Source organism: Petromyzon marinus, unplaced genomic scaffold, assembly GCF_048934315.1.
Source record: "Petromyzon marinus isolate PM22_M1 ecotype Great Lakes invasive population unplaced genomic scaffold, UKy_Petmar_22M1.pri1.0 PM_G_Scaffold_17, whole genome shotgun sequence".
Taxonomy (NCBI): Eukaryota; Metazoa; Chordata; class Hyperoartia; order Petromyzontiformes; family Petromyzontidae; genus Petromyzon; species Petromyzon marinus.
Window position 1 is genome coordinate 2,618,590 of NW_027422728.1, and position 11,237 is coordinate 2,629,826.

The 11,237-nt window shown below is 52.1% G+C and overlaps 1 protein-coding gene across 1 annotated transcript; it reads right to left on the minus strand.

Moving 5' to 3' along the window:
• Positions 1-39: 39 nt before the first annotated feature.
• LOC142911136 (beta-1,4-galactosyltransferase galt-1-like) lies at positions 40-3,750 on the minus strand. Its single transcript, XM_076060216.1, has 2 exons — positions 3,074-3,750; positions 40-1,889 (listed from the first exon to the last, which is right to left on the minus strand). The coding sequence occupies exon 2, from the start codon at positions 1,803-1,805 to the stop codon at positions 918-920; it is 888 nt and encodes a 295-aa protein (XP_075916331.1). The 5' UTR covers positions 1,806-1,889; positions 3,074-3,750; the 3' UTR covers positions 40-917.
• Positions 3,751-11,237: the final 7,487 nt, after the last annotated feature.

Sequence of the window (11,237 nt, forward strand, 5' to 3'; positions counted from 1 at the left end):
CACGAGTCATGAAAACAATAAGCTCATTAGAGACTGGTAGAACATGCACACTGAACATTTATTTAAATCAATTTGTGCCACATTTTAAATGTTTAAACCTGAAAACATTTCGAGTGGTACTCCCAAAAGCAATAGAAATAATTAGGATTGGTTTAAAATAAACCAATGTTAACTTTCCTAGCTTCCATAAGACATACCAATACAACCCCTATTGTGCCCTGTTGGATTAAAATGCAGAAAAAAATGAAGATAACAAATTTTAACTGTAAACGCAATCATAAGATTAGCAAATAAATATGTCCCATACATTGACCACATTTGCAAACGGAAAACTCACAAACACCGGTGTTTAACTTAAATTGCAAGACCGCAAAAAACGCAAGACGACAATCAACGCCGCCGCCGCCACCGCCGCCCGTTGTGCCTACTCATTCCAGAAGACCCTGTTGAGGACCTTGTTGACATTTCTGATCAGAGTGGCATTGTATCTCCACAGCGTGAGGTCCACGACCAGCGAGTCGAGCGCCAGGTCGGGCTGCTCGGGCGATCGGTAGTGGTGCATGATCGCGATGTCTCCGGGCACCATCTGCGAGATGCCCAGCGCGTTGAGCGTACTGTGCACCGACGTCTGCAGCACCGCGCGTGGGTTCAGGATCATCTTGGTCGGGTTGAAGACCTCCGGCAGGTTTGGCTCCCGTCTAATGTGGCGCATGATGTTGACGCCCGGGATGGCGTTCCACGCCTGGAACTTCGACCCAAACTCTTCCGATACCGTGTAGGGAAACACGTGGTTTTTCGAATGTGTAAATGTCGGCGCCGTACTTGTCGTTCAAGTACCGCATGAGGTCCTTCCAGTTTGTGTGCTTCAAAGGGATGATCACTTCGTCGATGTCCGTGAGGACCAGGTAGCGCGTGCTCTACATGTGCCGAGACACGCAGTCGTTCAGCGCCGCTATCTGGCCATAGTAGTGCAGCTCGCCTGGGTGCTCGGGGTAGTGCCACCCTCTGGACACCCACACGTAGTCCGTGATGGGCCACTGAACGACCTCGACGAGGCCGGTCTTGATGTAGTAGAGGAGCACTTTGTTCAGCTCAGAGCTGCAGCTTGTGTTGTATACCGTCACGCGGCCCGCACCCAAGATGCGGTACATTTCGATCGCCTGCACGAACTGCAGGACGTTGCCGTAGTTCCCGAAGAGCGTGGAGATGCAGACGCTGAATTCCTGTGTGAAGGTGGGGGGCATGTAGAGCCGATTTCGCACGGGCATGAAGACCCACTCGGCCTCCTCCTCGTCCGGTATTGTGCGCATGCGCTGGACGGACACGTGTCCCAGCTCGCAGTCCAGCGGCTCCGTGCACAGGAAGTCGGCCGTGCCGTACGGGAAGTCAAAGTGATCCGAGTGGACGTAGGCGCTGGCGGTGACCGTCAGGATCTCCGAGTGCCCTCGGCAGCAGAAGTGGCAGGAGAGCACGTCCGGCTCATACCGGTTGGCGATGCCGATGATGCGTGTGCTCTGACCGGCCTCGCGCTGGTCGTGGTACGCCGACACCAAGAATATCTTGGTGTCGCGCACGCGCATCATCGACGTGTTCTGCAGCGCTCCCCGTTGCCCGCACAGCATCACGTGGTTGATCTTATCGGAAGCAGACCCCGGCTTTGGCCTGAAGACGGACGAGTTGCCGAGTGCGTCGAGGTCGCGAACGAGGAAGCCCTTCCAGCTGTACATGTACCAGACGCTTAGCAGCAATGAGACGCTGAGCAGCAGCAGCGAGAGGAACAGGACCGGGAGGCGTAGCTTCATCATCCTTCGAGGCGTGCAAGGAGATAAGACGTCTGGATCAAATCTCTAGACCGCCGTCTCGGGACGAAAAGTCTGATATCGCTCGGCCTGTGATTACATTTATGTAAAAACACACACACAGAGAGCTTCGCGTTAAAAATGCACAACACTTTACACAATTCCATTTCAGGTAAACCTCACAGAAAAACAAAAGCTCTCCAAAATCAAAAGACTGTATTGGCTTCAGGGCGGATATGTACAGGTACAACTCTCTGCAAGTGAATGCAATATTTGACGCTTGTGTTGCGCCCGAAACGTCATGATTTAATTTAGTTGTTTTTATTTTTGTTTTATTTTATTTTTACATACGTGACTTTACCGAAAGAACCAAAGAGTAACCATACGATAACCTGGATATAAGCATGCGTTAAATGTATTACTAAACAATACGCTCCCAGCAGCACTGAGCCTGCAGCTGTCAGAACGGTGAAATAGTTTTTTTTTATTTCTCTCAATTTCAACAGATGATCTAAATAGTCGTGGCCAATAATAATTCGTTTTACACAAACATCAACATATTTCTTTGGTGTTATTTTAGTCTTAATACTGGCCAATACTAATTATAAAATCTATTGAAATTGAGAGAAATACAAAATATTGTCAACCAATTACACAGCCACCACCACAACCAGAGCCGCAACCACCACAGCCACCACCACCACAACCACCACAACCAGAGCCACCACCACCACAGCCACCACCACAGCCACCACCACAGCCACCACAACCACCACTACCACAGCCACCACCACAGCCACCACAGCCACCACCACAACCACCACCACAGCCACCACCACAGCCACCACCACAGCTACCACCACCACAACCAGAGCCACAACCACCACCACAGCCACCACAACCACCACCACCACAGCCACCACCACAGCCACCACAACCACCACCACAGCCACCACAACCAAAGCCACAACCACCACCACCACAGCCACCACCACCACAACCACCACCATAGCCTCCACAACCACCACCACTACAACCACCACCACAACCACAGCCACCACCACAGCCACCACAACCACCACCATAGCCACCACAACCACTACAACCACCACAACCACCACCATAGCCACCACAACCACCACCACTACAAGCACCACCACAACCACCACTACCACAACCACCACCACAACCACCACCACCACAACCACTACAACCACCACCACAACCACCACCATAGCCACCACTAACACGACCCCAGGCCGCCACCACTGCACCTGCCAGTCGAGGGCGCTGTGCTCCTGCTGCTGCTGTTCCTCTCCGTAGAAGCGCCGCTTCGCGTCGCCCTTCGGCTCGCACGCGAAGCTCAATGCAACCCGCGGGCACCGGCGGCAGCAGCAGCACAGAGGGCAGCAGCAGTAGCAGAGGGCAGCAGTAGCAGAGGGCAGCAGTAGCAACAGAGGGCAGCAGTACAGAGGGCAGCAGCAGCAGAGGGCAGCAACAGTAGCAGCAGCAACAGAGGGCAGCAGCAGTAGCAGCAGACGGTAGCAGCAGCAGTAGCAGCAGCAGTAGCAGCAGCAGAGGGCAGCAGCAGTAGCAGCAGAGGGCAGCAGTAGCAGCAGCAGAGGGCAGCAGCAGCAGCAGAGGGCAGCAGCAGCAGAGGGCAGCAGCAGTAGCAGAGGGCAGCAGCAGTAGCAGAGGGCAGCAGCAGTAGCAGAGGGCAGCAGCAGCAGAGGGCAGCAGCAGTAGAGGGCAGCAGCAGTAGCAGAGGGCAGCAGCAGCAGAGGGAAGGGCCGCACCCGATTCAAGAGCTGAATGGCTCACAGGGTTATACCAAATACATGGAACTGAATTGAGGCCGCGTTGCCGCCAGCACCACGTGCTTCCTGCTGACCTCCGACCCCGCCGCGCGCTTCCTGCCGACCTCTGACCCCGCGCTTGAACCACGACCCCGCTGATCTATGGCTGATTGTGTTACGTTATGTAAAACATATAAATATACCATATACACTTCGTATTCACAATGTACAGCTAAAGTTGACAGTGTAAATGTATTACAATATTCTTGGTTCTTTGCGGTAAAGTCACGAAGATAGAAAATAAAAATAATAAAATAACATTTCAAATAAAAATAATAAATTGAACATTAAAAATAATAAAATCATAAAAGCGATGGTTTCTGCCTGTAAATTTTGCGTGCAAACAGTTGCTGAGTAGAGGCCCAACGCGCGAGGCGGCCAGGCACAAACAGCACTCTGATGGGAGCTGTGGTTGATGGGAGTGGAACGCGGTTCTTGATCTGAGCCAGAGTCATGATTTGTTGTACGTGCACGTGTGACATTCAAGGCAGGGGTAAGCCTGTGGTCACAATCCTGCCTTGTGCTCAAAATGTCAATGAGCCAGCAACAAACAGTGCACTAGAAGATGCAAAAAAGAAGCGTCAACACACTTCCTGCAATAAGCAAGGTAATAAGAACTTAAGAAAAGTGACGAGGGGTATTTTATGTTTATATTTGGTGTTTGCAGTTTCTCCCCGTGGTCCGGTTTTCCCTCCGCATTTTTGAAACATGCATTTGGAATATTTGGCTGCTATAAATGTCCACCACACACAACATAAGCACACTTCGCTGAGCTATAATGTGTGGCCAGGTTGCTCGCTTCTGACAAAAATATCTGCCTGTGTGTAGCTCAGTGGGGCCTTTCCTGGTGAAATGAAAAATAGTTCAGAGTTTCGTTTTTAGTTTATTTCAAAGTCGAGCAGTGGGAGGAAAGAAGGAGAGAAAGAGAGGACTGCAAAAATTGGCTGACTGTGATGACTTGTGGGGCTCAACATAAAAAATCGTGTTCTTGGTGACAGAACGCCTCGAGGGCGTGTGACAATTTTTCTCGGAATGCACCAGGTCATCAAAACACTCAGAAGCTAAGCAGGTTTGAGCCCGGCTAGTGCATGGATGAGTAACCACCGTGTACAAGAGGGCTGGGGCAACGCGGTGTGGTAGGAGAAGGCAGTACAGGAAAGTTCATTGTTGTAGAGTTCTTCTACGCTCCCACTTCATACGCACCTCCATTCTCACCAACCTGCACTGACCGGCGCGATGAAATGTGTTCAAATAACGCACACGGACCGCTCGGCATGGGGAGGCATTCATCCCGCAGTTGATCGACGTAAAAGAACAGCGGATTAACATGATGGGGGCAGAGAGAGAGAGAGAAGTTGGTGTTGGAAAAGATGTTTCAGAGTAAAGCCAGAAGTGAGCACCACAGTGTGTTGAGGAGCACACTACCTGCCACTGCTGACGTAAACATTCCATTTCTAACCACAGCGGGACCGCCAAGTCCATTGGAGAGATTGCTGAGATTTGCTTTCATAGACGTTCTTCAGCTCTTCAAACGTGACTAAAACAACGGTCTCTTAGAGATGATGCACTGATTCATGTTGAATTATTAACCTCACGATGCATCATCGTGTGTGCATGCACATGTAAGAATAATATTTGTTTTGGTGAAATCGTATACGTATGTTGCATGTCATGGGATCGTGTAACCCTCGCAGCAGCCACTAGTGGCCGATACATTCACCGCAATTTTATATATAAAAGAAGAATGGATTATTTAATCAATTCGCGACCCTGAATTGTGACAATTCATTGAAATTGCCTGGTGAGTTGGGATGGGGGCAGAGGGTTGGGGGTTACACCACGGAATAAATGTTTGCTTTCTAACCTTAGGCCTTCACCCAGCAGTGGATCGATCATAGCTGCTGATGACGGTGTAGTAAATGTGGCTTTGGGAAGTACGACAAGGACTCAACAGTACCGTGGAACTTGTGCTGTGTAAGACATTACATTCATAATCATTGTAAACATCCTGCATGTGTGTTCCGTGTATACATGGTACTGTGTTTGCGCGCACACATCGTGTACGTGGCGACATGGATACTGTGGAATATTGAGGAGAGTTGTAAATAAAGCGTGTTCGAAGAAAGACAAAAGTTGTCCGAGTGAAATCGAACACTACATATCTACCCGATCCAAATTCACATTGGTCCGGTGGATCTTTGCACCGCTTACCATATATACGCGTAAACATATACAAAACATTTACAAAAAAATATTGAAGGTACAATTCACGCACGCGTAAATATGCACATGGAAATAAAATGGTCCGCACCTAGAGAATGAAATGTTTCTTGCCAAAATAATCCCGCGGACCCACCCGAAGTGAGACCTGGGCTGGAGGGCCCACCGTGGGCTCCCTGGATGCGCTGAATGGAGCTCTCCTGCGCATCTCACTGCAATTGGATAAATTCTCGCTCCAAAGGTTTCATTGCCTTGCGACGGACGCCTTTTAAGGGACGTACAAAAGGCGTGCCCGTTGTGTAGATCAGGAAGCCGATTCACTGGAGGAGCGGCGCTTGACGTCACCTTGCGGGTGCCCCTTTCTCTGACGCGGGGCCACGCGCCACGCATTGCCGTGACGTCGATAACAAACGGCGTGAAATAATGGAAAACAACAGCAAAGGTGGCAAACAAAATAAACGTTCTGATATTATTTTAACGTGACCATCACTAAAGGATTCGTGTACGACGGTGTTTCACCTTACTAGTTGGCTGTGTCGGGTGGTAGCGGCTTTAACGACACATTTAGATATTTACGCGATCTAACCCACACACCTCTGTTATGGATGAACTGCTTCGTTTTGCAAGTCGTCAGACTGGACGAAACGTTTGCGTTTCGTCCAGTCTGACAGGGTGACTGTAGCTGTGACACACAGCTACAGTCACCCTGTGTGACACACAGCTACAGTCACGCTGTGTCACACAGCTACAGTCACCCTGTGTGACACACAGCTACAGTCACGTGACACACAGCTACAGTCACCCTGTGTGTCACACAGCTACAGTCACCCTGTGTGACACACAGCTACAGTCACCTTGTGTGTGACACACAGTTACAGTCACCCTGTGTGTCACACTGCTACAGTCACCCTGTGTGAATTGTCTTGCAATTAACGTCAAGCTGCAAACGTTTCGTCCACTCTGACGACTTGCAAAACGATGCAGTTTATCCATAACAGAGGTGTGTGGGTTAGATCGCGTAAATATCTAAATGTCGTTAAACCCGCCACCACCCGACACAGCCAACAAGTAAGGTAAAACACCGTCGTACACGAATCCTTTAGTGATGGTCACATTAAAATAATATCAGAACGTTCATTTTGTTTGCCACCTTTGCTGTTGTTTTCCATTATTTCACGCCGTTTGTTATCGACGTCATGGCAACGCGTGGCGTGTGGCCCCGCGTCAGAGAAAGGGGCACCCGCAAGGTGACGTCAAGCGCCGCTCCTCCAGTGAATTGGCTTCCTGATCTACACAACGGGCACGCCTTTCGTACGTCCCTTAAAAGGCGTCCGTCACAAGGCAATGATACCTTTGGAGCAAGAATTCATCAAAATGAAGTGAGACGCGCAGGAGAGCTCCATTCAGCGCATCCAGGGAGCCCACGGTGGGCCCTCCAGCCCAGGTCTCACTTCGGGTGGGTCCGCAGGATTATTTTGGCAATAAACATTTTTTTCTCTAGGTGCGGACCATTTTATTTACATGTGTATATTTACGCATGTAGGGTGCGAAAGAAGATTCAATGTAACATGGGGGACTCACAGACGACCCGTAGACTCATAGATTCACCCATAAACTCACAACAGACACCCACACACAACAGACACCCACACACAACAGACACCCACACACAACAGACACCCATGGGTGAGTCTATGAGTCTACGGGTCGTCTGTTAGTCCCCCATGTTACGTCGAAACTTCTTTCGCACCCTAAAGCCGAGTGTGCGGTGCAACATCGGGGAGGTGATGGGGATTCGCCTCCCCGTGGAGAGGCAACAGGCAGAGTCCACGCCTCGTTGCCATGTCGTCATCTCCTGGCGAGCCAGGGGGGGCTGCGTGGCTTGTCGATTGACGGCCACGGTGAAGGGAGTTGGCACAGCATCATTTGTGGGGGTGGACGCCCACCTCCCCACTCCCCGTGAGCAGGCAGGGCGTGACGTCCACCCCCTCAACTCCCCCCTCCTCCTCCTCGTTGGCCACCTCTCGCCGGGCCCCCACCGATCGAGTAATCGCCCCCCCCCGCACCAGCTCCGAGGGACATCTCTACACGGCCGGCTCACCGCCGCCGGCATTCTCCCGCGCACGCCGAGCGCTAAACAAAGAAATCGGCTGCTGCTGTGTCAGTAACACGCGCGCACCTCCTGGGATTAAGGCCTAATCCGCGTGCCCGCAATGCTAACTGAAAATAACTGGCGGCTGTATGAATATGTAGTGGAGCAGGAAGGTGTGTAGTGCAAACAGCGTGATTACATGATAACACAGACAGTACGGGTTATCTTCTTTGGTTCTTTCGGTAAAGTCACGTAGAATGAGAATAAAATAATAAATTGATAAAATAAAATAACACAATAATATTCTCACGACGTTTCGGCCACAACACAAGCGGCCTTCATCAGGTGAAGGGAGCGAGACTGTCTGGTAGGACAGCGCTGGAGTGATCTGAACGTGGCTCTCTCACTCCAGCGCTGTCCTACCAGACAGTCTCGCTCCCTTCACCTGATGAAGGCCGCTTGTGTTGTGGCCGAAACGTCGTGAGAATATTATTGTGTTATTTTATTTTATCAATTTATTATTTTATTCTCATTCTACGTGACTTTACCGAAAGAACCAAAGAAGATGAATCATTGCAGTCACGAAAGCTTTAAATCGAAAAGTACGGGTTATGTTGGGTCAGCCTGTCGCGAAGGCAAATACAGTGCAGGTTATGTTAGGGCAATTAAGCTGGGAGAGCCAAGGACGGCTGTGATTGTCTGGAGCTGTGGCTAAGGCTAGAGTGGCGCCTAAAGGTCTGGGTGAGAAACAGGTGCGAACGACGCGGAGCGTCGTTGGGGCACGGACTAATTAATTGGGGAGTAATGAGAGTGGGGATAAATTGGGGAGTCGGGAATTGGAGCGAGGTTGTTGAAGTTGGAGAGCTTGGAGTCAGCAGCAGGGAATTGAAGGGTGGAGAACTTGGCGACAGAGTTGTAGGGACAGAGTTGGAGAGACAGAGTTGGAGCCGGAGCTTGGAAACAGCGTAGCGATAGCGGAGCTGAAGAAGAGGAGCAGCCAGCAGTGGCGACAGCGTAGCGATAGCAAAGCTGAAGAGAAGTATCCAGCAGTGGAGAGAGCGTAGCGTTAGCAGAGCTGAACAGAGACGAAGCAGTTAGCAGTGGAGAGAGCATCGTGATAGCGGTGAATAGAGACGAAGCAGTTAGCAGTGGAGAGAGCATCGTGACGGTGATAGCGGAGAGCGGAGACGAAGAAGTTAGCGGTGGAGTAAGCGCAGTAATCGTGGGGAGCGGAGAGACAAAGGTGGCGAGCGAGTCGAGTGAAGCACGGCGAGCGAGCCGTGGCGACATGGATGCTGTGGAATATTGAGGACATGTGGAGAGTTGTAAAAAAAGCGGTGTTCGAAGAAAGACAAAAGTTGTCCGAGTGAAATCGAACACTACAAATATGCACACCCCCCCCCCCCCCACCGTGGATAAGCCTTAATCCGCTGTGCACAGGTGCTAATGCAAGCGGGAAAGGAATGGCTGGGACCAGGCTATGGGGCACGCCTCACCGTTAACGCGAGCACAGCCGCTCCGTGTGCTGCAGTACAGGGAGTGCCTCACGCGCACCGCGCTCAAATCACTCGCACGGCGCTGCAGACGCGCATCTCACACACCACGCGAAACCCTCGCGTAAATCGTAGCGGGTCGTAGAGATGGCGATCTACGCACACGGCGGTGGAGTGGATTTAGCGCACCCCGAACCCGACCTTAATCACTCGCGCTGCGCTGCAGACGCGCGTCTTCTACACACACACACACCGCGCGATACCCCGTGTAACCAGTGGCGGTCGTATAGACGGTAATAGATGTGTAGTGATGGTAGCATCACTACTGCGTACACACGCACACGTGTGACGTCACTATGCGGGGGAGCGTCACTACCACGCCGGTCTACACACACACATGACGTCATCCCGGCTGGAGGCGGGAATGACGTCAGGGCCGGTTCTGGACTCGGGAGGCCACGAGGGTGGTGTGAGGTCGTGGCCCTCTCTGTGACCAAGGCTGGACACGTGACTGGACCCCAGTGCGGGCCGGGGGCCTAGGAGGCACCTCGGGGGGCATGTGGACAGAAGGGGGGGGGGGGGCTTCGAGAGGGTTCTTCGAAGGGAGGCATGGCCAGGACGGAGCACGGGCACGCCGAGGCCCATATAAGCAGCCTCCTCACGAGATTCGAGGCTGCCCGTATCAAGAATGAAGATGCATCGTGAAGACGCCAAGAGATCCATGTGTAGGTCCCAGCCGGAGGACTCTAGGATAGCGGTAGACGTGTAAGTCCCGCCAAGACAGGAGGCTGTACCTCCCTAGGGTATCTGAGAAGTGTGTGTTAGCTAGAGTAAGTCGGTGGTCACCACCTTATGCGTAATGTAAGAGTTAACTGTTGTGTTCATTAATAAAAAGTGTTGCCTCCCAAGAAGTTGTGTGTGCACCTAATTCGAATTCACTACAGATGCGCACCTCACACACCAACCCCGTGCCAACACTCTGCAGCCCTGCGCTCGCTCTCTCACGCACCCCGCCGCCCGCACGCAGTCGCTCCACTCAAAAATCACAGACACCATGCCGAAGTTCGCCCACACGCGCACACAGAAATCGCACCACACCGTTCTTCTGAACTGAAGTTTATTAATGACGCGTCTAAAGAAAACCCTGTGCGGCCCAGTAGTAAATATTCCACGAGCAGCACGTAGCCTATCCCTATTCAATCCCTGGGTGTACCCCCCACACTCTACTTCTCAACTCGCAGACACACTCACGGTGTCGCACGGAAGCTGCGGGAGTCGGAGGGACGATGATCCAAGAGGTCTCCGCCTGGGGTCGAGTCGTAGCGGTGCTCGCCAGCGTCCCTCGGACGCCGCGAGTGGCCGGGAGTCAGACTGGGGTGGCTGGACGGCTGGAGGAGAACCACCTGAACGTTTTTTCACCTCCCTCCCTTTGACGCCCTGGGAATCCGAAGATCCAGGGTCACGTGGTGTTATCCTGCGCAGACCAATCGAGCGCCTACCTATCGATTTTAAACCGATGTCCCCGCCCTTACCTGGAGCGTGACTTTCCATTGCGCCTTGACCCATTGTCTACGCACCCCTCCTCACAACCCCCTCCTCCCCACCCGGTCCTCCCCACCCGGTCCTCCCAACCCCGCGCCAGCAGAGTGTTCTGCCCTCGAGGCCCCATCTCCCGTGTTGCGTGCGCTTCATTGCGGCCAGCCTGTAAAACTCTATGCACCCCTGCGACTTTTTAAAGCTGATTTTAGGGGGGGCCGCCGTGTAATCCGGCCTGGGG